At 42.4% G+C, this 27,857-nt stretch overlaps 1 protein-coding gene across 1 annotated transcript in view; it reads left to right on the top strand.

The window, feature by feature from the left end:
- Nucleotides 1-27,857, top strand: part of LOC138262456 (transmembrane channel-like protein 2) — a 469,363-nt gene that overhangs the window by 429,089 nt on the left and 12,417 nt on the right. The window contains exon 19 of the mRNA XM_069212350.1: nt 1,896-2,099. Within this exon, the coding sequence (XP_069068451.1) occupies nt 1,896-2,099 (204 nt within the window). The remainder of the gene's footprint in view (nt 1-1,895; nt 2,100-27,857) is intronic.

The following is a 27,857-nucleotide window of genomic DNA, read 5'->3' as shown; positions in this document are numbered from 1 at the left end:
TATGCGGTGATTTTAACACCAAACACATTCAATCCTCAGGGACGAGCAAGTAGTAGAGGAAGATCATGCATGGAATATTCTGATCCCCACTATTGAACGTTGCCAAGACTCCAAGAAAGGAGAATGAATCTTTGAAGCTCTAGTAGAAGGAGGGATTTGTATACTAAATGGAAGAACAAGATCAGATAGAGCTTTCAAATCCACCTTTCGAATGTGAAAGAGGCAAAGTATTATTGACTATATGACAATAAACATCGAAGCCTGGCACTACATTATTGACATGGAAATAAGGGACAGGATAGAGAGTGACCACGACCTGTTGCTAATGGAGAAGGCCCACCCAGACATGAGTCCTGGGAAATCTGTTCCCCTATATAAAGGAAATAGCCTAACAATAGCTCTGAGACCAAATAGAAAAAAAATTGCAATGACAGATGTGGCTGAACCTTTTATGGGTGCACCCAGTGAGACCTGGCTGTCATCACGCTCCATGTTCCTTAACCTAACAGGTAACAAGGTCTCTCTCCTTTAGCATAATTTTAATAATTTGCTATCACAAACATCAAAGGAAAGAATAAGGCATTTTAAAATCAACCCAAAAGTGACTGAGGGCTGGTTTGATGGCGAGTGTTTAAAATTAAAAAAGGCGCTATCATGAGCATTAAAGATTTGGCATCTGAATAACTCTAATGAGCAACATTTTTTCGAGTGCAGGCAACAATATAAGAAATTACTGCAATACAAGAAGAATACGTTTCCACACAAGCTTTGGAAAGACCTCTTGCATGCAATCTTGGTTGGAAACTCTAAAAAGTTTTGGGAGATAATTAGGTGGGGATGCGAAGGCCCTCTGAAAAACCTAGAGCAGAACATCAACCCACAACTCTGGGTAAAGCACTTCACTGCCCTGTATCAAGAAGAGGACATGACAGTACCTGGGAGCACCAATAACTCAAATAGCCTTAGTCAAGGGTCAGATGGCAGCAACCACAAATCAAGCAAGGTATTATAATTCCAAGAGACTTATGTGGTAGCAACAAAGGGGCCAATTGTGTCAGAACACGAAACACAGGACTAATCAGTGTAAACTCTACGCAAATAACCTATGCTTTTCCACATGCCATGGAGCTAGCGCTTGAATTCAGTGAGAAAGAAATTAAACATGCTATCCTTCTCCAAAAGCCGTACAAGTCTGCAGGCCCAGATGGTAGTCCCTCAGACGTCTATCGTAACCAATTATCCTTATGGCTACCAGCTCTAACTCGCCTATATAACAGTGTTTGGCGTTTTGAGGTAATTCCGACTTTATGGAGAAAATCAATAATTGTTCCAATACACAAAAAGGGGCCACGGGATCTGGTGTGTAATTACAGGCCAAAATGATTGCTTGACAGTGTTGGATTTTTTTTTCGCCAAACTGATCCAATCGCCCCTAGACCAGTGGCTAGAGGATGGAGATCTGTTATCGTTACATCAAGCTGGTTTCAGGAGGGGTCAAAATACAACAGATCAACTCTTTAAGCTGAACATGATTTGTGCTAAATATGTCTCCTTAAAGGACTCCCCACTATACCTGGTATTTGTGGATCTTCAAACAGCATTTGACAGCGTGAATCGCCAAATATTATGGCAGCTACTGTCGGAAATGTGAATACCAGAAAAGATCTTAAGGCTGTTAATCTTACTACATACAGGAAATACCACCAGGGTCAGATATAGCATGAAAACTGACTATCCAGTAGAGATTCCAATCTAGTGAGGTGTTAAACAAGGTTGTGTCTTGGCCCAAATTCTATTTAACTGCAATATAAATGAAGTAGGCCAAAACCTGAGCAATTTAAATTTGGATGTGCTGAAATTAGCTAATGAAAGCATACCTATTTTGCTCTTTGCAGATGACGCTGTACTATTGGCAAGAACGGAGATATCAACGCATCGTCTACTAAAGGGTTTTGAATCATTTTGTGCCTTGAGGAACATGGTGATTAATGAGGGTAAAACAAAGTTCATGATTCTCAATCTAAAACAGAAGATCCAAGTGACCTTTAAGATAAACAAAAAGTCTCTGGACCAAGTGGTGACCTATGAATACCTAGGCTGTAGGCTGGATGATAAACTGACATGGAATCTGCAAGTTTATAAAAGTAACATCTCCCTGGCCCAACAACCTGGAGCCGTACTCAGATTTGCAAAAGCCAGAGACAATCACTCTGTGAGTTCTGCACTGCTTGCGTACAAAACAAAGGCAAGGGTTGTAGCACTATACGGTGCAGAAATTTGGGGATTCAAAAAGACTCTTCCAATACAAGTAAATGAAAATAAATGTGTACGCTGATTACTTTGTCTAGGCAATGGCACACTGATGAACGCAATAAGAATAGACTTAAAAATGAGGAAAATTGAGGACTATATTGCATTGGCTCCAATGAGATACTGGATTCGCATTTGGGCAAAAAAGGAACTTATATCATATAAAGATGTAATGATTGACATCATGAATTTACAAAATCATCAGAAACTGCCGTGGTTTAAACACATCTCAACCACCCTGGCTGTAATAGGTTTGGAAGAACTCTGACTTTATCCAGAAAAAATCAGAAAGCCTAGTTTACCTGCTGTAAAAAAGGCATATTGGGGCCACAAGACATGGAACATGTGTGAGACCCTTAGGGGGTCATTACAACCCTGGCGGTCGGTGACCGCCAAGGTTAAAGTGGCATTCGTACCGCCAACAGGCCCGGCGGTGATAATCCGCCAGGGCAGCGCTGCAAGCAGCGCTGCCCTGGGGGTTATGACTCCCCTACCGCCAGCCTGTTTCTGGTGGTTTGCACCGCCAGGAAGAGGCTGGCGGTAAGGGGACTCAGGGGGCCCCTGGGGGCCCCTGCACTGCCCATGCACTTGGCATGGGCAGTGCAGGGGCCCCCAGGCAGAGCCCCGTCGCGCATTTCTCTGCTTGAATTTCGGGCAGTGAAATGCTACTGCACCCGCTGCACATCAGCATTGCCGCCGGCTCAATTACGAGCCGGCGGCAATGTTGATGTGACTTTTCCGCTGGGCCAGAGGACGGTAACTCTGTTACCGTCTGCTGGCCCAGCAGAAAAGTCAAAATACGGAGCCAGCCATACCGCCAGCACTGGCGGTATTCTGGCTCCCACAACCTCGGCAGTCTGCAAGGCAGACCGCCGAGGTTGTAATGACCCCCTTAGTCCTTTATTTAAGCGTTACATTTTATTTAATCAAGAACTCAAACCAGCTGTTTTTATTGATAGCATCAACCCAGAGGAAAAAAGAGCTCTTTATTTTAAGTTTCTCATGGGCGCGCTACCAGTGACAGCAGTGACTAATGAATGACAGCCTGTTCCCCTGGGGAGATTAGATTGCTGCCCCTGCCGTCACGGCGGCCAAGAAACATTATCTCACTTCCTTTTACTATGTCACTTTTCTCTCGAACTTCGTAAACTGTATTTACGACCACTTTTTTAAATGTACGGAGTCAGGAAGTGTAAAGAAGCTGAAGTGTTATGTATGCGTTCTGATGAAAAACACATTGTGATGATGGTTTCAACATACATCTTGGAGGCATGGGAGTTACGATTGTCAATGCACCTGCAGCTTTTGGCACAAGAATAACTGCTTGCGGTGTTCTATAGGCATCACCAGCCTGGGGAAATTGGTGCAGGACAGGTAAAACAGGGATTGTTTCTGGGATGTTATTAAAACTGGAGGATCGTACTGAATGGCCCTGAATGACTAGTGCCAGGACAAGTCATTTAATTTTCAGATTCATCATGCCACCATAGAATTGTCTAGTGTGTTATGTAAATAAACTATGGCGTGATTAACCAGCCATAGTTATAAAGCATCTACATGATAATTTAGGTTAAATTGGGTGTTGCACGGAGGCGCACGTCGAAGCACCAATGTCAAGTGTAGTTTTTATTGTTATGTTTGCATTTTATGTGATTTTTAACGTGTTATGTAGGGTCAGTATTTATAAGTGTGTAATTGTTATGGCCGGATAGGCTGACAACAATAAATGGTAAATGGTAAAATCGTCCTAAATATAACTACCTAATGGCAAACGCCCTATATATATATGTATAAAACTATATATACATATATATATATATATATATATATATATATATATATATATATATATATATATATATATATATATATATATATATATATATATCCACACACACACACAAGTGAACCATGAGTAGCAGGTCACACTCATTTGGCTAACACAGCCTTATTACCAGCAGAAGGCCTTCAATATTACAATATATAAAGACAGGGCATGAGCGTGTGACGTGATGCACCCAATTGTGATAGACGTGAAAGAAATCCTGATTACATCAACCAAATACACCAAAAAAGGTCATATACAACATAGATGGATCAGTACCCATAAAAAAATCAGCAATAGGAAAATAGCAATAGGTGCCAAATAATGGCAAATATAGTATATACCTCAATCATAATATATCAGTAAATGCAGAAAAATACTAAGGAAAATGATCATATGCTATATGTATGTGCAATAATTCATATTAAAATCATAGAACATATTTGGGACATTATTCCTAAATCACACCAATGTAAAATATATTATTTAGTGAACTCATCAAATGCCATCATACTCATATTTGAGAAGTTGCATATATGGACACAATTGCACATCCATTGTAAGAGTTTGCTAAGATTGGTATTGCTCATAATGGTCACATTAAGTTAAGGCCCCTCCTTCGATTGCCTGTGTGGGCTAATTAAGAAATGGTACGTTATACAGGCAGTTGGTGTCTCATACTTCATGCCTAAGTGAGCTAGGCCACACCTAAATTAATTGATCAATCACAGAAATCATGTAGGTGAAATATAAAAATCATCCAACAGTCAGTTTCTTGATGATTGGGAAAACCACTGTGTACACCTAAAAAGAAAACAAAATTGCATTTATAACTACAAAAACCTCCTACTCAAAAGTTTCAGAAAACAGTTCTTTACAAGAAAGCGTGCAAGTCTTCTTCAATACTTGAACTATTAGGTTCTTTTGTGTGGAGGAAGATACTATATTTAGATTCTGAATTCCTCAATGCACTTTCTCTATCACCTCCTTGAGGCAATTTTGGGACATTATTAATAAATAAATAACAAAGATGTGAAATATCACCATGATGGAATTTGTAAAAGTATCATGCTACAGGGTAACTCCTACCCACATTCCTATTTGTACATATGCTGTAGTATACATTTATTCACTTTCAGAATTGTACTGCCAATGTATTTTTTATTGCATGGGTAAGTCAATGTGTATACTACAAATTCCATTTCACATGTTAAACTTCGATTGTTTGAATTCTATCAGAGAATGAAATGTTCATTTTGATGGGATCGTGACAGAGCTTACATGCAAGAAATTTGTGGCTACCTTTGAATAGGATTAACCAATCATTTTTAGAGGGTGAAAATATGCTCATCATGATTTCATCCCTCATTGTTCTTACTGTCCTATATGTCATCAAAGGTCTCTTGGGGACCATTTCTCCAATTCTGGGATCACCATATATTAAATTACACCTACTGCTTAAGATTTGGCATACTTATTTTACTGTGCTTTGTAAGTGGTTATCTGTCAGGGGTCTTCATCTTTTTTGTTCTTCTTTGAGAATTCAATAGAAGTTTCTCCCTGTTATTTAAATATACTTTATGTTTGGAATTGTTCAGAATTCTGGAATTGTATCCTCGTTTACATAATCAAGTACAGATTGGTTTCTCTTTGTTGTTATATAGAGTGCCATCTTTACATATTTGTGTGGGCCAGAGTAGTTCACAAAAAGGAATATTTTGTTTGGGGGGTGTTCAGGGTGGAAACTAGCAGCATGTAAAATGCTGTTTTGGACTGTCTTTTGTCTATGAATAGAAGTTCTTATGTGCTTGTTAATGATGGTTAGTTTCACATCTAAGACGTCTATTGTTTCCCTGCTGTACACCAGCATGAAGTTCAAATTCAGATCATTCATGTTGATTTAATTAATAAAAGTTGTCAATTTATGATAGGTGCCATCAATAAAATGATTTTATTTTCCATGATTTTCCAGTATTTAGCATTAAACACCTAATCATCCCTCCAGGCCACATGCAAATTGGCATGCTTTTAGGCCATCTTTGTGGTGAATTGGTATACTGGGTTTAGACATCCATCATTACTAATAATACGTATTTCTCAAAGTGCATCATAAATGTCTTTCAGGAAAAGAGTAGTATTTTTAGGAAACAAAGGTAATGCTTAAACGAATGGATGCCGGAAGACGTTGATGTAGTTTGACACATTTTCCAAAACACTGCCATTGGAAGGGATAATTGGTCTGTCGGGTGGAGTTGTCCTATATTTAGTTATTTTAGGTAGCAAATATATCTCTTGAATTGCAGGGTGATCATTCCTAAGAAATAAAAAATCTCGGAGTGTCATTAAAACTTGTTAAAACCATTCAAATAGGTTGCAATGCACTTAGAGCCAGATGTACTACAATTAGGAATACCAATATCATTATTCATAATGTATGAAACACTTTTGAGTTTCATTAGCAATCCCAAGTGGGTCACAAATAGACCTACCTCATGTATATAAATGAGGTAGGTCAAAATTTGCAACCAAGTAGGAATCAGAGTCATCACATGGATGGTGGCCTCCTGAGGTCAGGAGTCGACTATGTCTGCGGTTGCTTTTTAGTAAAATATTATTTTTATTTTTTACTGCATCCCATTTTCCTTAAAGGAAAGGAAAATGGGATTCATTTTAAAAGAAATAAATTAAACTTTGAGGTTCCAGTTTTTAATAGTAGGCAGTGGTCTGTGAGACTATTCTGCTCTTAAAAAATATTTTTTTAACATTCCCAAAGAGGAAGGGGTACCCAGGGGACCTATTCCCCTTTACGCATGAATTACCATCTATTGTAAGCTGGTGGTAAAGTATTACTGTTTTGCAACTGGAATTTGGTCGCAAAACATTGATACATACCATTCTAGTTCGGTATTTTGGAAGGAATGCTCCTTCGAAACACGGAATCACAATTTGACTTTTGTACATTGTATAAAACTTTTTTAATGTTGCAAACACTCTAATTCTGCGAATCGAGCCATTCGCATCTGCAAAAAAAGCTTTCCACATCTGCCCCTTAATGCTTTGTCTTGGTGTACTGTTCATGGTCTCTTCTTTTATAACATGAAATAGCATTAAGTTGTCTCATTATTTCATTAATATACATTGTTTCAGGCAATAAATATATTCTCCCCACCATAATCAGAAGGTTTGACAACTACCCCTTATTCTCTTTTCAAATTTTTAATTACTGTGTAATGTCTTTTGTTTTATTTACGTGGCAACTGTTTACTGGAAAATTGTTTTGAGTCAGTCACAGGTACTCTAGATATCAATTAAGTTGAATGGCATATGATGCAAAAATGTTGTTCCTTGTCTAAAATCAGTATCAGCATGGTCATTAATGTCCATCACTATCATCAAGAGATCAAGAGGCAGGTTATCTTTATCAAGTGGTTAACCCTCTTTGTTACCATTACTGTGTTCTAGGTTTTCTAAGGTTCTCATCAAGTCTATATCAGATGTTTGTAAATTGCACTTTGTTTCAGAAATATTCTGTTCTCTATTAAAAAAAATCAACATCCTTCTTATCGCACCAAATCTTCAAACCATGCATGCACTCACCATTAAATCCCAGTCACACTCCAGCATCTTTGGTTATATCACGTCCTTGGTGGTATGTTAAGGCACTGCTTGTTCCTGACAACTTTAACCACTGTACTATAACACAGGATTGTAGACGTGGTACTGTGCAACAATAATGTTTGTGCATATTTGTTTATGTGCTATTTTGTTGCGGTGGTGATGTGTTCTGCTGTTTTTGTACAGCTGTGTTTTTTGTGTTCTATTATGTAAATGTGAATTTGTTGTGTTGTACTTCAGTTGCTATTTGTTTGACTGGTTTGACTGTTTTTGTTATGGGTCCTGTTATGCTTTAATCAGGTATTATGTTACTTTGTGTATATTATAGTGCTCCATTCAGTTGTTTACTTTAGATATGTCAGCAAATTTAGCACTATGCATGCAAAGTTCCTGTGACACACTACTATTTACTACTGTCTAAGGTTTATAAAATAGCGTTGATCCAGTTCTTCAACTACATAAGACACCAGTCATACCAAAACTATGACAGAGACTACTTCTTAATTTAGGGATCCAAGTGCTCACTTTATGTGATACAGACGCTTATGTTTTATTTATTACTTGGCATTCAATGAATATAGAGACACACATGCATTAATTTTTATACTAAAGTATCACACTGCTTCTTTTCTCATTAGCCCCTTCGCTGCCAGGCCTTTTCCTCGTCAGGTGCCAGGCCATTTTTTGGCTATTTAGGGCAGTTCGTGCTTAGGCCCTCATAACCTTTTGTCCACATAAGCTACCCACGCCAAATTTGTGTCCTTTTTTCCCAACATCCTAGGGATTCCAGAGGTACCCAGAGTTTGAGGATTCCCCTGGAGAAGACCAAGAAATTAGCTACAATTCAGCAATTTTTGTTTAATTGGGAAAAATGGCTGGAGAAGAAAGCTTGTGTTTTTCTTCCCTGAAAAGGGTATCATAAAAGGGTGCACATCTCTGAATTCCAGTATTTCTCCAAGTTTCCTGATAAAAATGGTACCCCACTTGTGTGGGTAGGCCTAGTGGCCGGGACAGGAAATGCCCCAAAACACAACGTGGACACATCACATTTTCCCAAAGAAAACTGACCTGTTTTTTGCAAAGTGCCTAGCTGTGGATTTTCGCCTCTAGCTCAGCTGGCACCTGGGAAAACCTAGCAAACCTGGATATTTCTGAAAACTAGACACCTAGGGGAATTCAGAATGGGTTGGCTTGTGGGGCTCTAACCAGGTTCTATTACCCAGAATCCTTTGCAAACCTCACAATTTGGCAAAAAAAACACTTTTCCCCCACATTTCGGTGATGGAAAGTTCTGGAATCTGAGGTGAGCTACAAACTTCCTTCTACCCAGTGTTTCCTTAAGCCTCCTGATAAAAATGGTTCCTCACTTGTTTGGGTAGACCTAGTGGCTGCGTTAGGAAATGCCCCAAAACACAACATGGACACATCAAAATGATCTCTTACAAAACTACCTGTTTTTGTGGGGAGGCACCTGCGTTTTTGGTCACAGGTGCAGTGGTCATCAAGGGAAACCTACCAAACCCAGGCATTTTTTTAAAGTAGACACCTGGAGGAATCCCCCAACATTTTCTTACCCAGACTCCTCTGCAAACCTCAAATATAGCTAAAAAAAAACAAATTTTCCACACTTTTCTTTGTTGGATCACCATGGCAGTACAAATTTCCTACCACCCAGTGTTCCCCTTGGTATGTCGATAAAAATGATACCTCACTTGTGTGGGTGGCCCAGGTGCCAGCAACAGGAAAAGGCCAAAAATGTGCAGAGATTGAGGGGATAGCACAGCACAATTTCTTATACATTTTTAGGCTGCCTATGCTTGGGGGACCACAGTATCATTTTACTTGGGAGCCTGAGCAGAACGCTGGGTGGTAGGAAAATTGTGCTGGTGTGGAGATCCTACAAATAAATAAAAGTGAGGAAAATATGGTTTTTATGGTTTTTATTCAAATTTTGAGGTTTGCAGGGACTATGGGTAAGAAAATGTGGGGGGATCCACACAAGCCACACCTCCCTGAACTCCTCCGTGTGTCTAGTTTTTAAAAAATTCAGAGTTTGGTAGGTTTCCCTAGATGACCGCCGCACCCGGGACCAAAAACGTAGGTGCCCTCCTCCTCATAAACAGGTAGTTTTGTAATAGATCATTTTGATGTGTCCACTTCCTTTTGTGATGTTTCAAACAGTAAAATTGTGAAAAGAAATGCACTTAGGTTATGTTAAAAAGACCCCTCACCCACCAATTTAGTTGGTGGCATGCTACATCATCGGGGTCCACTTGAGACACCTTGCATGTGATGGGTATGCTTTGAAGCCTGATTACAGTGGAGCAGGTTTTTTCATTTTTACCACACATACTGGTTGGATTTGGCATGAGGGTGAGTGATGGTTCAGTAGATTAAATTTTATTAACAAGAGATTTCACAAAAAAGAAATGCACTGTTAATAACTGAAATGCCAAAAAACTGAACCAATGACTCACAGTTTGTGAGTAACTTCTGAAACAGCCGGCCACACACAGCCCAGGCTTTGAAGGACAATCGTGGCAGTACATCCGAGTCTCCCTCCGGATACCTCTTTGGGCACAGGCTCTACATTTCTTAACGGGAAAGTCATTTTTGGGAGTGGGAGGAATCTGATCAGGAAAGTGCTGATCTTTCAATCAAGCCACATCCTCCACCACTGCTACTCTAGGAACTCTTGCATGTTCGACCACAATAAGGCTCTCTATTACTGACTCTTGAAATTTATCAAGTTTCATCCTTGACTCAGGGGAACATTAAAAGTTGCAAAATTGAACAAATGGATTGCTAACTTTTTATACCATACGTATACCTCACGAACAGCAGTGTAAGGTTCCAACCTCTAATCTACTCTAGCAACACCAGCCATGTGCTTTATTGTAGTCTAAAATGCACACAGGTTTGTGCACGTCAGCAACCTGACCCCAAACAGCCACAAGTGAAGTACTCTCATCATGGATTGTAGTTAACATGTAGACATTCCTCATGTCTGCAAATTTCAGAGCTAGCAGCTCATCATTCCACTGCACTGTCCCTTCTCAAGTTTTTTACAGACAAGCTACCTTAGATAGCCTTTCCGGTTAGAGCAGATTGTGCCACCAGCAACAGTGTCCAATCTGAACAATTCCTTGAACAACTGCACTCTAGTGTAGAAGCTATCTACATACAAATGGTGACCTTTGTTAAACAGTCGTCTACCAAGTTCCCACACAATTTTCTCACTAACTCCAAAAGTGGGTGGACAACCAGGGGGGTCAATACTGGAATACCTACCAGTGTAGACCTGGAAATTTTAAACCAATCATGTACTGCTTTCAGACGGCATATACAATTTAATTCCCTACAGTGCCCTCTTCCTAGGAATGTACTGCCTAAAAACCAAACGACCCTTGAACGGGACCAAAGACTCATCCACACTTATTTCTTTCCCTGGAACATAGACCTCTGAAAAACAATCTACAAAGTGATCAAAGGTAGGCCTAATCTTAAAAAGACAGTCATAATCAGGGTGATCTTGTGGCAAGGTTAAAGCATTGTCAACAAAATGCAGCATCCGAAGAAGAAGCAGATACCGATTATGAGCCATGGTTGCAGGAAATATAGCCATTGCCATCAAGGGACTAGTAGACCAAGAAGAAGCCAGTGATGGCTTCCTTATCAACCCCATCAAAAAAGTCAAACCCAAGAACTTTTTAATCTCTTCTCGATTTGTAGGAATCCACTGAGTAGCTCTAGACTGTGGCCTAAGTCTGGCAGCGTTGTCCCTCAAATACTGCTCCATGTACAAATTAGTCTGCTCACAATCTGTTCCCAAAATACATCGTCCATAAACAACTCAATGAAATTGAAAGGCAAAAAGTTCTCTGTATTCACTCTACACCCTGGGAGACCAGTAAAGGCAGGCAACTCTGAATGCTCCATGTTTGGGGCAACCCAGAGTTCAGGTCTTCCAATGGGAAACCTTTCAGCCCCAGGCTGCCCCACTATTGGCCCATCAGTGTCCTCCTCTAAAACAGGCTCTTCATCTGCACTGAGAGTGCCTTCCTCTTCAGAAGATTCCTCTTGGACTGAAAATTCACTGCCAAAATCTCTCTCTGGCTTCTCTGCCTCAGATGCAGAGTCAGTCTCATAATCATGATCAGAAGACAACTCAAAAAGCATACCAACAACCTGCTGAGCGGTCATTCTGCGGCTACCCATGATCCTTTCTAAGAAGTGTAACTTGACAAATGCGCCAACAACAACCAGCGATGTCCAAAGTAAGTAATAAACAAAGTGTGGCTTTATCAAAAGAGTTATGTACTCAAAAGCTATTCCACTCACTTGCCTGAAAAAGCTAGACTCGCCAGCAACTACTCTGCACAGACAAAGCAATCACCAATGATATCCCACTAAAATAAGAACATAAAATTAGACATAAAACAACACAAATATCATTGTGAACAAATTTAAGGACAATTTCACGCACAATCCTGCATTTAGTACACCACCTACAAACATGTCATTCATGGATGGCAACAATACTATTTTGGAGCAATTTTTGTTTTCTTACCTAAAACAAGCAACTACGCAAACTGCAGGTGAACCACTGTCAACATCGCAAGGAGCCACAGCAAAGGAAGCAAAAGCTTTGAACTAGAACAAAAAGGAGAAATAAACTGTTATAATCACAAATTCACAAATGCAAATACTTGACAAACACCCAAACATTTAGAAATATTCCCTGGTGTCTAGTGGTTTCTGCCCCCGTGGGGCCAGATGGGCCTAAAAAAACTAGACCGATCTGCCCCCAAGGGAGGCAGAAATGGCCAACCGTTGTGTGCCCTATTTGGGGGGTGGACCCTTGCCCAAGGGGCCACGCCCACACAAAAAAAAAAATCCCTGGCACCTTCGTGGCTTCTGCTTGAGGGCAAATGGGACTAAAAATAATAGGCCAATCTGCCCCCAAGGGGAGCAGAAATGGCTTTAATAATATGGGCCCTCCTTGGTGAGCGACCCATGCCCAAGGGGCCACCCCACCACACAAAACACACACACACAAGATCCCTGTAGCTAAGTGGTTTCTGCCCCCCTTGGGGGCAGGTGGGCCTAAAAAAATAGGTCTATCTGTCCAAGGGGGGCAGAACTGCCCAACAGTGCTGTGTCCCCTTTGGGGGCAACTCTTGTCCACAGGGCCGCCCCCCCAGACAACAAAAACAAACATAAACAATCCCTGGCATTCCGTGGTTTCTGCCCCGATCTGCCCTCAAGGGGGGCACAAATGGCGTAAAATATATTGCCCCATTTGGGGGTGTGACCCTTGCCCAAGGGGCTGCACCCCCCACACAAAACACACACACAACATTCCTGGCGCTAAGTGGTTTCTGCCCTGCTTGGGGGCAGATGGGCCTAAAAAAAGAACTTCCCAACAGTGCTTTGCCCCCATTGGGGGGCGACCCTTGTTCAAGGGGCCGCCCCCCCACACAAAAAAAACAAAGAGCAAAACATATCTGGCATCGCTATGGCTTCTGCCCCCCTTTGGGGGCAGATCGGCCTAAAAATAATCAGATGATCTGCCCCCAAGGGGGGCATAAATGGTGTAAAACATATTGGACCTCTAAGGGGAGCGATCCTTGCCAAAGGGGGTGCTCCCTCACATATAAAACTGACACAAAACAAACACAAACAAAATCCCTAGTGTCTAGTGGGCATTCCTGCTGCCCGATCGCATCGCGATCAGGCAGCAGGAATGCTGAAAGAGACATTGAGGGAAAGGAAGACCCTTACCTCTTTCCTCCTGGATGCACTGGAAGCAAATGGCTTCCAGCGAATCCGACAGCCTCTAATGATGTCAGTGCGAAATTGCGCGCTAACGTCATTAGATGAAGGTAGCAGGGGTGCTGGGGTGGAAGTGGAAGGGGAAGTGATTCTCCTTCCATCCCTACCCATGGGAGGGGGGTGGGAGGCCCTCGAGGGAAGCGCTAGTGCTTCCCTCGAGTGCCGGATGCAGGACGTAACGGCTACGTCCTTGTCTTCCGAGCGGTGCTGCCGAGGACGTGACCGTTATGTCCACAGCACCCAAGGGGTTAATATCTCTTTGCCTAGGGTACATAATGAGGTGTTTGCACACATTGCTTTCTGTTTCAAATTAGTGCTCACTTTAGTCTTCTGAGATAAATTTTATTCGAAAAGCATGAAAAGGTTTTTGCAAAACTGAACAGTATGTATTAGGCAATGAAAGAATTCTGTCATTTATTTTATTTGCGCATCTCTGAGCTCACAATTTCCTTGTCACAGTTCAGTTTTACATGTAAGAAATGTATATTTGGAAACATCAGGTAATCTATTTCTTTGTTTTTGTGTGCATGCATTTTTTTCTTTAAGAAAACAAAAGGGATTCTACGAACATAGTGAGTTTGTCACCTAAACCCGAACCGCTTACAAGACCAGGCAATACCCCTGGCTTGGGAAGAGGAGCAGCATCACCAGTACCACGTATAGCAGTGACGCAACCTCCTGCGCCTCGAGCTGGAGTGACGCATCAACAAGGTCTTCCACAACCTGGGCTGGCCAGAGGACAACCACGACATTAATGGACTATTCAGTTTCTAAAGTTACTTTGTTTTTTTTTATTTGAAGTGGGTACACTTTTAATGGACAAATGATTTTATTATTTTTACAACATGCTATTAAGACCCAAACAGAATACCACACTACCCACCTTACTGCTGTCAATAAATATGTTGCTATTATCAAACGCGTTTTTCAAGTTGAATATCTCACATATCCTACATTTAGAAAAGATTGTAAGAGGTGTGAAAAACTATCATGAAAAGATAACAAAATAGGATTTCATTTGAAACATATTAGTGCCATTTTTTTTAACTGAGGACACCAAGTTTCATCTGATGTTATAGCTAACCAGCCCTAGTACTGAAACGATCCAAATAAAAAAAAATGTGAGAAGCAGTCCAGAGAGACTGATCTTGAAAATTACAGATTAAACCTGTGGCTACTTTATTGACACAACTAGTCTGCTGAGCAGACATCTGAGTCATTCTGACCTGGTTCTACAGTTAGTTATACAAGAGATGTAAGGAGGAACTGAGCAGGTGCACCTGTGTGCACAAATACAGGAGAAAGCAAGAGACACCTTTTGATCACTTTTCTATACTCATTTTCTATGTTATGTGATACAGATCTGTGGAGCGTACTATCACATAGGAGGGTATTGTGGAGCTGAGCAGTTAATTTCATTTAAATGCAGAATGTAGCTGGTCCTCGGATTTAAGTTTGGCAACAATGCAAAGCAAGTAGAAAGCCTATGTTTTTCTATATGTCTCTGTGTGCATTTCTGTTAGAAATTGCGTTGTTGGGTGACTGGGATAGGAGTTCTGGTCAAACAGCAACCACAATCCTTGTCAGGGTGAGGGCCAAGCCAACCATACATTAACCTGTGCTGAACCCTCTGGTAGCTTGGCACAGAGTACTTAGGCTAAACTTAGAGGCAATGTGTAAAATATTTGTACAACAGTAATAAAGTTAAAAACACCTTAATAAATAAAAACAAGAATAAAAATGAAAAAAATCCAATCAGTAGAACTGGAGATATGCAATTTTACAGATTTTTGTGAAAATAGTGTCCAAAAGCACAATATGTCAACTATGGATATCTGATTGCCCTAGACTGGGACAAAGTCACAAGTTCAGGCCAATCTCAATGGTGCACAGGCCAGCTACAATGACCCAGTTAGGCCAGCTGAACAGAGCACCTTAATTTCTGATTTGTGGAGCATTGCGAGGATCTGCATCGACGATGCATCACATAGCTGAAGTGATGCTTTCGTTCTGAGATGCAATGGGGCTGTGATGCGAGGGACTGCATCCTCGTTGAGGATCCCGTCGATGGGGCTTGCAATGCAAAGTCTGGAGTCAAGGATGCAGCACATAGCTGGTGCGATGCGCCAGTTCCAAGGAGCTGCGATGCGGAGTCCGGTGTTGTCATCGAGACTACCATTGATGAGGGATGCAAGGCCCTGCACTGAAGATGTGTCTTGCAGCAGCAGGCCCAGTGGGACTGCTAGGGTGATGCAGGTCTTTGCCACAGGCCAAATCCATGCAGCAGCAGCAATGCATCAGTTCTGCTCAAGTTTGAGCCACCAGCAGAGGAGATGTGTTGGTTCTGCTGACACCTTATGCCCACTTCCAAGGGTCCAAGACTGGGGTGGCACCACTTGCAGGGTAGACACAGATGGCAGACTCCCAAGGCCAGCAAAAATGAAGTCACTAAAAACAGGAGGTCTGAAGGCAAAATGTTAGAGGGAAAACCCGAGCTAGGTCTAACAATATCTATCTATCTATCTATCTATCTATCTATCTATCTATCTATCTATCTATCTATCTATCTATCTATCTATCTATCTATCTATCTATCTATCTATCTATCTATATATCTATCTAGATTAACAGACAGGCAGGCAGACTGACATGCTGGCTGAGTGACAATGCAGGGATGTTAGGCTTTTTGTGTGTGCAGAGGACACAGCCAATTCAGGTGTGTCCAGCTCCCCCATCTCATCATGCCTGGGGTAGTCCATCAGGTCACATCTAAGCTACCATTGTGTGTTGTTGTTTAGGAGGAATACACAAAGTCCAACTGCCAACTACACCTAGTCATGTGACTACAGACAGGCTGTAGGCACCAAGGGCCTGATTTATACTTTTTTAGCGCCGCATTTGCGTCATTTTGTGTTGCAAAAGTGGTGCAAACTTACAAAATATAATTGAATTTTGTAAGTTTGTGCCGCTTCTGTGTCAAAAAATGACACAAATGCAGCGCTAAAAAAGTGTAAATCAGGCTCTCAGTGGCTAAGGCAAGAAAATCCCAACTTTCTAAAAGTCTTCTAAACTATAACAAAAGCCATCCTGTCATCTAAGAACCTGGGCTACATGCTATATCCAAAACTATGGTTCTTATCTATAACACCTAATTAATATTAATAGAAAACACACAATAATTTTAATTAGTTTTGCAACAGAATGCACAGACAGAAGAGCATCTCTCTCATTCAAATGAAATAAATAATCTTAACACTTTGAAGAAAATGTGAACCCATATATACATATAAGGTACATATATAAACACATATTTAAATACAACCTAACACAATACTTGTCCCCCAAGATATTTTGTTGTATTTCATAAAGGTCCCACAACCTCGAACCTGTAGTATTTAATGACATCCATATAAAAATAAAGACAGGTTTCAAACAATTAGCCGTACACTCAACATCAAATAATGTAATTTTTTTGCCATAAATCACAAGGTCATTTTTGAGTTTGTTATGGCTTAGTCAACAATGTTTCGACCCTCTATGCAATATGGGGTCTCATCAGGACACAGTGGATGGTGAAGGGACATCTTTCAAAAGTGAAAACCAACATTCACCAAGTGTATATAGCAAAGTGTATCTAGAGCATATATAGTCATTATACTGTGTTTGGTATTTTAATTTCTAATGTTTGGTCATTAGATTCTGCTTGCACCTTAAAGGTAAATTTAATAAATGTGTGACATACAGTACACACATCACCAGACTTTGAGGAATGCAATCATGAGAGGATGATTGACTCAGTCGCTCTCCAGATATTTAATGAATTCTTTGGACAAATGTGTTTGTTGCACTACAGTAATGTGAAGTTCATATTTCACAAATTGAGTCATAACCATTCTTCTATGTTTTTCAAACCATTACATGTTCAAAGACCAAATTCAGATCAGCCTATGCTTTGCACAATTACTCATCACAGATAAATTTGAAAATATAAGACATCATATCCTTGATTCATCCAAGGGGAGACCACCTATCAAAGAGTACAGGAGGAAGCAGTGTAAGCTATATAGTGAATAAAGGATAGGTACAAAAATAAAACCGAGATTCTGTTTACCCATGTTGATACGTTGTAAATAACTACAAACTGAGAGCATAGGCCCTCATTACAAAGCTGGCAGTCATGAGACTGCCAGCCTCGCCGTGGCGGTCCTACCGCTGCGTAGCTGGCGGTAAGGACCGCCACATTAAGAGTTGTGAGGCTTGGCACATGCCAAGCCTCCACAACCCCGCCAGGCCTGCCGCTGTGGTCGCACTGCCGCTGCCGGCGGGGAGCATCTCCAACCCGGTGGCAGGTCTCAGCCTGCCATCCGGATTACGAGGCTGCAAATCATCAGGCTTTCCGTGGCAGTCACCTCACCACAAAAGCCCTGGCGGTGACACACCCGGCGACAGGAATCTTCATTCCTGTCTCCAGCACACACATGCACACATCCCCCCACACGTCCACACACTCACACTCACTCCCATGCCCCTTCATGCAGGCATGCATATACATACACACCCATTCAGCATACGCATACATGCACTCAGACACACCCACTCACTCCCATTCATCAACAGATACCCCCATTCACACACACATACATGCACGCATTCAGCACCTCTCTCCACAAACATGCACACATGCACCCAAACACACAGACCCCCTATCCCCCCTTCGGACGCCCACTTACCTCCTCAGTCGAGGGGGACGTCCGGAAGGGGATGGGTCCTGGCGGTCTTCCCTCGCCGCCACCACCACACTAGCAGGACTCCACCAAGCCGTATTACGGCTTGTAATGCAGCAGGCATAGTCCTGCTGGTGTGGCAGTGCAGGCGAGGGACCAGCCTCTGCAGTGCCAACCGCCAGCACAACTGCTGGCTGCTTTCCACCTCAATAATGGCAGAAAGAAGCCAGCACTCGTAATATGGCGGTCTATTCACTGACCGCCAAAGCTGAACTAGCTAGAGGACCGCAAGTGCTGGCGGTCAGTGAAAATTGCCCGCCAAAGTCCAAATGAGGGCCATAATGCCCAGAAGACAAGGCAAAAACCAGACATCAGTCCCCATAACACTACTAGTAAAGCAAAAGACAAATGTGGTTAAAAAAATGAAAACCAATCAATACATCTTCACATTTACTCCAAACACTCTGCACAGAACTATAAATTCATGCTAACTTATTCAGCAATATAAACTAGTCTGTTAAAATACAAATAAAAGTAGGCTATATTTACAAAGAAAAGAACAATAATTCACATTTTATTATTCTAAGAAATATTTGGTAAATGTTAAGGGCCTACACAAATTAAAATTAGAAATATGAGCCTGAAAGATTAATCCAGTAGCTTATTGACGTCTTGAGATTCAAAAAGAATCCAAGGAAAACTCCTCACACGCATAGGCAGCTCACATTTCAAAGAAGTGTTAAAAGCACTCTTTTATCCCAACATTTACTCAAAGGAATTTTGTACTATGTGGAAAATATGTATGAGTACATCAAGATCAAGCACAAACATTTATTTGAATATTTAACTGTTTAATAACTATTATTTTTCAGACAGAATATATGGGTTGTCTTTCTCGAACTGGAAAAAACACACACTTGTTTTTTTTTTTTATTTGGAAACTGCCTGAAAAATGTTTGGGAATACCAACAAATGCATGTGTTTCTGGGTTCTAGCTACAATTTTCATGGCCATCTCCTTGTAATACCCCCTTTCTACACCACAAACCTAAACACATGCATTTGAAGGTCTTCTGACCTAGACTTACGGTACTAAAGGACCATTTTCTTTACGCTAGACGATGTTATATTTTCACTTTACCAGTGTGTGGAAGGTGTGAATTGTGCATTTTAAATTGTTTTAGTTAATTTTTATTGAACGATATAAAGAGAATTTGGGGCTTTTACTGTGTGATTTTGTAATTGCATATTGAGGTGGGCAACATTTTAGCAAAAACAAATTGAAATGGGAATTTTAAAAAGAAGACTAGAAGGGGCAGGAAAGAACTTTTTTATCTTTTCGTTTAGATAGAGAGGTTAGTGCTCTAGCCTCCTGCCAGAGTTTTCCTGACCTCGGCCTGTCTATTTAATGGCGGCCGCGGCGTGGGCAGGAACCTAAACCTACGGTACTAAAGGACCATTTCTGTTACGCTAGACAATGTTTTATTTTCCCTTTACTGGTGTGTGGAAAGTGCGCATTGTGCATTTTATATTGTTTTAGTTCATTTTTATTGCACGATAAAAGGGGAATTTGGGGCTTTTACTGTGTGATTTTGTAATTGCAAATTGGAGTTGGCGACATTTAAGCAAAAATTAAACAAAACGGGTGAATATTAAAAGGAAGAATAAAAGGGGCAGAAAATAACTTTTTATCTTCCAGTTTAGATAGAGCGGTTAGTGCTCTAGCTTCTCTAGTCAGGGTTTTTCTGACCTCGGCTTGTGTTTTTAATGACAGCTGCAGCACGGGCAAGACGCTTAGACTTACAGTGATAAAGGACCATTTTTGTTACGCTTAGCGCTCTTTTATTTTCCCTTTACTGGTGTATGTAAAGTGCGCATTCTGCATTTTGAATAGTTTTAGTTAATTTTGATTGCACGATATGAGGGGAATTTGTGGCTTTTACTCTGTGATTTTGTAATTGCAAATTGGAGTTGGTGACATTTTAGCAAAAACAAAACAAAAAGGGGGAATTTAAAAATGAAGAATAAAAGGGGCATGAAAGAACATTTTTATCTTTTAGTTTAGATAGAGCAGTTAGTGTTCTAGCCTCCCACCAGGGTATTCCTGACCTTAGGCTGCCTATTTAATGGCGGCTGTGGCGTGAGCAGGACGCCTAGATTTACGGTACTAAAGGACCATTTTTGTTATGCGAGACTCTGTTTTATTTTCACTTTCCCGGTGTGCGGTTTTGTATAGCTATTTTAGCCATATTTGGGACACATTATTCTGGCAAACTAGGCCTGCCGTTGTGCACTTTAGCCTAGTTACATTTTATTCAGCATTACTTCATTTTTCTAGCAATAGCCACATTTGTGGTGGTGTTTTATTTATCTCTATCTAATTGTTCTTTCACCTAGGAAAGCATTATGTTCTCAGTAGGACATTCATTTCACTCTGTGCTTTTATTCAAGGTTGCAGTCAGATAGGGTTGCCAGCAAAAGTGGTACACTGTGTCTCCAACATTCATATAAACACACATATTCTTACGTGGGGTCCCTCTCTCAGAATGTCAATTGTTTTATTATAAAATAATTGTGTTGGAAATCCAAAATATACAGCCGTGGGGAGCAATATGTAAACCCTTGTACAATTCTCGAGGTAACAATAATAACATTCTACATATGTAATTTCATCATCTTATTAGCTAGCATGACAAAATACACATTGTTGTCACTTTTTGTGCTACACATATACATGATTCAATAAAAATCCCTTTGTGGAATAGTTTATTGAGGAACTTGGGTCAAAACACATACAAGCTAAATTGAACATCCATTACGTGCCATAATAAATGCCAATGCCATAACTGGATCTTATGGAATCCAATCTAGTGTTCAAGTGATAGATATTCGCCTGTGTTTCCTAATTCTCAAAATCTACCATGACAAGTAGATCCACAGTCAACCTGTGCTTTGTGGTGGTAAACCACAGGCATTGTCATCGGATAGCCTGAAGTGTAAAATATTATTGGGTTGGAATTTACCATTTTGTTTGAGTTGTATTACCCCAGATTTCTGTCTACTTTTGCTGAACCCGTTTTTGTTGGCTATAGAACTCTGCACACATTTACCTCTACCAACCAGTGGTAAGGTGCTTGTTCTCACATTTCTAAACATGGTGAAATTGGCATAGCTCTATTTGACCCATTTAATCTACGTATAGGTCTGTAGTAAATGGTAGTACCTGTACCTAGGCCAAGTAATTTTAATGTTACTAGTGGGCTGCAGCACTCCCTGTGTGATCCACTGCAACAGTCCTGTTAAGCATGTCTCCAGGTTTGACAATGCAGACTGGGTGTGCAGTTTTAAACTGCAATTACAACCTTTCAAATCACCCTACTGATAGGCCTAAAACCTTCCTTTTTAATATCTGTAAGTCACCCTTAGCGTAGAACTTATTAGCCAACAAGGCATAGTGCATGGTATTCAAAGGTAGGGCATGTCTAAATTATTATTCAACATGTGTTGGTAGTGAGGACCCACACAGTCATTTTTCACAGTGTTAAGGCTGACTCTACCGTAGCTTTAAACTGGTTTACAGTATTACATTAATGAAGTGCTAAATTCAGTTCAGGAATAGTTAGAAAAATATTTAAAGGGCTCATTCTAATAGTAACTTAATGGTCAAGTTTGTTTTTAATATCACTGTTATGAAAATGACACTTTTAGAAGGTTGTCATTTTCCTGCCTAAAACCAAAAGACTCACCTGTCATTGTCCACCTCTCACTTGACCACCTGTGGTGAGGTGTGTATGGCTCTGAGACAGTGTACAAAGGGCTCTGGGTATGAGGAGGGGGTCTCCTTCCTTGACAGGATGCTCTGGGGGCTGTGCCCAGACCCTCAGCTTCAAAGCATGCCTACCTCATCACAGGCAAATAAAGCTCATACTTAGGCCTGCCTCCCTTTTGTCTCTCCAATCAGGTTAGCTCCAAACCTAGTGGGAGGGATGGAACTGACCAGAACTGGTTTAGGAGGTGGACAAAGGATCGCTCCCCAACCACATGCTGGCACTGTGCATAAACTTAAACCCCACAGACCTCTCCTCAGACCACTCTTGAATCTACAAAGACAAAGGAGTGTCCCACTGTAGAACAACCTGAAGGAAGACTGGATTTGCTTGCCTTGAAGCTAGGACCCCAGATGCAACTCCAAGGGTCAGTTGGCTGAGCTACTGGTTGAGCTACAGAGACACAACAAGCACTCAGAGGCATTTGCCTGCTTTCCAGCTGACTAGGCCAACTGGACCAAACCTGGTCCCCTCTCCTGGCCTCTGTGGAAGTGAGCTGTCTACTGGCCTCTGGGGAATTGAGCCTTGACTCCCTAATTACTGTAACCAAGATTCTGCATCCATAGTTTAGTGTATTTCTCCCTGCCCAAATGCAAGTGTCACTGGACTTGATACCAAGCACTGAAACTGACATCTTCATCAATGGCTTCAGTGGATTTAGTTCTGAGCAGCACCAGAATGACTGCTTAAGGGTTCTACATGTGAAACGTCTCAAACCCCACTTTGAGAGGTCTAGCATCAGGATGCTCTTGGCGACAGGTGATGGTGAGGAGGAGGAGGGTGAACCCCTCCCACACCTCCTGTTTTCGAAAAAACAAGACGAGTCAGTGGAAGGAGTTCTCTTCTCCCCTATCCTGAACACCATAGGAACAGAGGGACTGACATCATGTGTTGAATTGAGACCCCTGTAATCCACACTTAGGTTCTTAGGGTCAGTGTGTATTACAGGGGTCTTGCCCCAGTCACCAAGTCTGATGCTTACCCTATCCCCACAGCTGATGAGCTCATTAAGTGGTTGGGAGCTGGCAAGTTCCTCAGTACCTGTGACATAATGGCAGGGTATTGATAGATTACACTAATTGAGAGGGCCAAGGAGAAGTTGAAACTCTCTATCCCAGAGTGCGACATTCAGTTTAGAATAATGCCCTTTGGACTAAGGAATGTTTCTGCCACCTTCCAGAGGTTGGTCAACCAGATCCTGGCTGGGCAAGAAAGCGTCAGTGCTGGCCATTTAGATGACTTTGCAGTTTTCAGCTCCAGCTGGGATGACCACCTGCGCCACCTCCAGGAAGTGCCTTGGACCCTGCACTTTGCTTTTGTCACCATAAGGGGGAAGGGTATGCCCAGATGTGGGTCCCATGCTCACTGTGCCACTGGATTCAAGCTAGCCTGGATGATGAGAGACAATACCCCAAAACCAGTCCCAGGATGCCTGTTTCTGGTCCAGAGGCTACCTGGCCTTACAGTTTGGGCTAGACTGTCCGTTTGGGAAGCAGGGTCAAGACTGATTTGCCTATGGCTAAGTCTAAACTGGGGCGGTGTGGTCAGCAAAACAACAATGGATTAAACCCAGATTTGTGACTTGGGGTAAATGTTTGATTTGTTCATTGTTCTCTCCAATATCTGTTCTTTTTGCTTTTGTCACTCTAAGTGGGAAGGGTATGCCCAGATGTGGGTCCCGTGTTCAGAGTGCCACTGGATTCTAGCTAGCCTCGCTAATGAGGGGTGATGCTCCTCAACTGGTCAGCGGATGCTTGTTTCCGGTGAAAAGAAGACCTGGCCTAGCAGTTCAGGCTAGACTGTTTTTATGGGGAGCAGAATCAAGACTGATTTGCATATGGTTGGGTCCAAACTGGGTGGTGTGGTGACTGGGGCTGAATATTTGATTTGTTCAGCATCCTGTCCATCATCTGTTCTTTTTGCTTTTGTTGGACCCTGCACTAGGCAGACCTAACTATCAAGGCCAGTAAGTGTCAGATATACCAAGGATCAGTGCAGCACCTGGGCCACACAGTCAATGGGGGCAAGGTTCAGCTCCACCATACCACAATATAACCCCCATAGTTTGGGAGCCTCCCAAGACCCAGATCCACGTGACAGTCTTCGTAGGCCTCACTGGGTACTAGAGGAGATTTGTTAAAGGGTATGGCACTATTGTTGTCATCTTAATGGAGGTGACATCCAAGAGGCAGGTCAGAAAGGTGATCTGGACTGATGTGTGCTACAAAGCTTTTTATACCCTGAAGGAAGCCATGTGCATAGCACCATTTCTCAAGGACTGTGACTTCTCTGAATAGTACAGCGGGATGCTTCAGATCATAGCATTGGGGCTGTCTTCTTACAGGTAAATGATGAAGGCCTGAACCAAGCTGTTGCTTTTGGGAATTCCTTGTAGGGGTTAGGGCACTGAAAAAGTTGAGACCATACTTCCGAGTTCAGACACACCACAGACTCCTTCTGTGGCTGATGCAAATGCAGCACCTCTCTTCAGGGAATGGACTTTACAGCAGAACAGTCCACTGGGACTGACCACACCTGTGCTGATGGTCTTTCCATGTATTTCCGCCTCAGTGATAAGAACTCCCAGGAGGATAGATAGTTCCCCCTGCCTTCTGCTGGGGTGGATATGTGTTAAAAATATTTTGATTATCATTCCCCCAGATTTGTAGCTTCTGTTGCTGATCCCGTTTTTGTTGGCCATAAAACTCTGCACACATTACCTCTGCCAATCAGTGGTATTGGTCAAGTCACATTTTACATTACTTTTTGGGAAAATAGACGTTTAAAAGTTGTCATTTTCTTGTTTAAAACCAAAAGGCTTTCCTGCCACTGCCCAGCTGTCACCTGACCCCCTGATGGCTACCGTTTGGTGAGATACATATTGCTTTCAGACAATGGACGGATGGCTGTGTGTGCGGAGAGGGAGTCTCCTCTGCCATTGACAGGATAGCTAGATGGTTATGTCCAGCTCCTTCCTGAACTTCAAAGGATATCTACTCTGATGCTGACAGATGAAGCTCACATTTAGACCTGCCTCCTTTTCTCTCTAATCAGTGGCTTCAAACATAGTGGAAGGGGGAGAATTGGCCAGAAACATTTTGGGGTTGGGCAAAGGATTGCTCGCTACACACAGGCCACCACTGGGCATAAAAGTAGAAACCACAGCCCTCTTCTCAGAACACTCCTGAAACTGAGAAGAATCAGAAGAAGGTCTGCTGTGCTATCTGAAGAACCTGAAGGAAAGCTTAACCTCATGCCTTGAACACAGGACCCCTGAAGTGACTCCAAGGGTCAGATGGCTGACCTCCTGTTTGAGCTGTTGGGACACAACAAGTGTTCAGATGCCTTTGCCTGCTTTCCAGCTGCCCAACTGCATTTTGACCTGGTCCCCAGTGCTGGCTTCTGTGAGAATGAGTCCTAACCCCAAGCACTATCCTCAAATTTCTGAACCCTTAGTTGTGGTCAGAATGTACTCCTCCCTGCCTAACTGAAAGTTTTCACAAGACTCAACACCAAGTATCATTACCAACAACTTTCCTCAACAGCTTCACTGGATTCAACACTAAGTAGCACCTAATCAATAACTTCACTGGGAACTCAACACTGAGCAGCACCTGAGTGATGCCTACAGTCTTTCAGAATGGCTTCACCAGGCTGGCCGTTGTGCAACCTCCAATCAACCCGTATATCTCACACAGCGGCTCCCTATTGTCATCAAACCATTGCAGCCTGTTCCACCAATGACTTATTGGCAACCACTTTTTCTCCAGAAAACTTTCCAAGCCAGAAGGTAAATCTTTCACTGGGACAAACTCAGTCCTGATATCATACCGTCAGTCCATCGCAGTCGTCCTTAACTTCCGACTTTGACCTTGTCTAACACAGAGGATACCTGCAGTTAGCGCATAGCATATTTTGGCACTTTTTTAACTAAAACTTCAAGAACTTGCACTTCTGGTTCAACTTATTGGATTTTTGCTGTTCAAGTGTCATAGTACTAATTTAAAATATACTCTATTTTCCTAAATTAGATGAGGTTATTTTCTTGTGCTGTGTGTTCACTTTGTTAATGTTTGAGTACTGCATAAATATTTTACACATTGATCCTAAGTTAAGAATAACTGCTTTGTTCCAGGCTACCAGAGGATTAAGCACAGGTCTATGCAGTGACATCAGTGGCTCACTTGGACAATAAGTGGGTCATTACAACATTGGCGGTAAAAGCCGCTTACCGCCGTGCAGAAGACCGCCAATACACCGCCGCGGAATTCCGCCACAGCTTTTATGGCCCACATCTCGCAATCCGCCAAAATTCAGACACCCCCACAAGTCCGCCACACCAAAGGTCAGTGATAAACTGGCGAAAACAATTCCTCCACCGTCATGCCAACAGAAACACACCCATGCTATCACGACCCACGAATCCACGCGGCGGTCTTTCAACCGCGGTATTCCATTGGCGGTACACACCGCCGCGCTCAAAATACACACACATCTCCAAAACACCGCCACATTGGACAATCCAAATACACACACCTGATACACATACAAACACCACTCCCACACACCCAATTCAATATAAAACACACACCCACATCACCCACAAACCCCTACGACCAGAAATTTTGAGGAAACCGAGAGACAGAGAGCACAGCAATTGAGAACCCCACCACACAGAGGCACACAACACCATCACCCATACAACATTCCACGCACAAAACACCACACACCACTACACATCACCACACACATCAACACTTACACCACCCCACACATCACCCACACCACCCCATGTCACGCCAAAGACACCCCAGGTTTTCCGAGGAGGAGCTCAGGGTCATGGTGGAGGAAATCCTTCGGGTAGAGCAACAGCTATTTGGCTCAAAGGTGCAGCACACCTCCATAGCTAGGAAGATGGAGCTATGGCGAAGAATAGTCGACAGGGTCAACGCTGTGGGACAGCATCCAAGAAATCGGGAGGACATCAGGAAGAGGTGGAACGACCTACAGGGGAAGGTGCGTTCCGTGGTCTCCAGGCACAACATCGCGGTACAGCGGACTGGCGGCGGACCCCCACCTCCTCCCCCACAGCTAACAACATGGGAGGAGCAAGTCTTGACCATCATGCATCCAGAGGGCTTCGGAGGAGTCGGTGGAGGAATCGACACTGGTAAGTCAAATCTTAACTATCATATCCCCCACCCTACCTGCATGTTATCACACACCCACACCCTCACCCCCTCCCCTATCACTCCAACACCTCACTAATGTACTAAGGGCCGTATTTATACTTTTTGGCGCACAACTGCGCCAACGCAGTTGTGAGTCAAAAAATGTAACGCCGGCTAACGCCATTCCAAAGCGCCATGCGGGCGCCTTATTTATGGAATAACGTTAGCCGGCGGAGCTGACTGGTGTGCTTAAAAAAAAATGACCCACACCAGGCAGCGCCGGCGTAGGAGAAAATGGAGCTTGGGCGTCAAAGAATGGGGAAGTCGGTCTGAGGCAAAAAATCTGCCTCAACCCGATTAGCGCAATTTTTTTTTACTCCCACCCTCCATTGACATGACTCCTGTCTTCCCCCTTGCCCAATGGCCATGCCCAGGGGACCTCTGTCCCCTGGGCATGGTCATTGGGCATAGTGGCATGTAGGGGGGCACAAATCAGGCCCCCCTATGCCACAAAAAAAAAAAATATATATACTTACCTGAACTTACCTTAA

This window comes from Pleurodeles waltl, chromosome 10 (assembly GCF_031143425.1).
Source record: "Pleurodeles waltl isolate 20211129_DDA chromosome 10, aPleWal1.hap1.20221129, whole genome shotgun sequence".
NCBI lineage: Eukaryota > Metazoa > Chordata > Amphibia > Caudata > Salamandridae > Pleurodeles > Pleurodeles waltl.
This window is presented reverse-complemented; position numbering and strand designations above follow the sequence as displayed.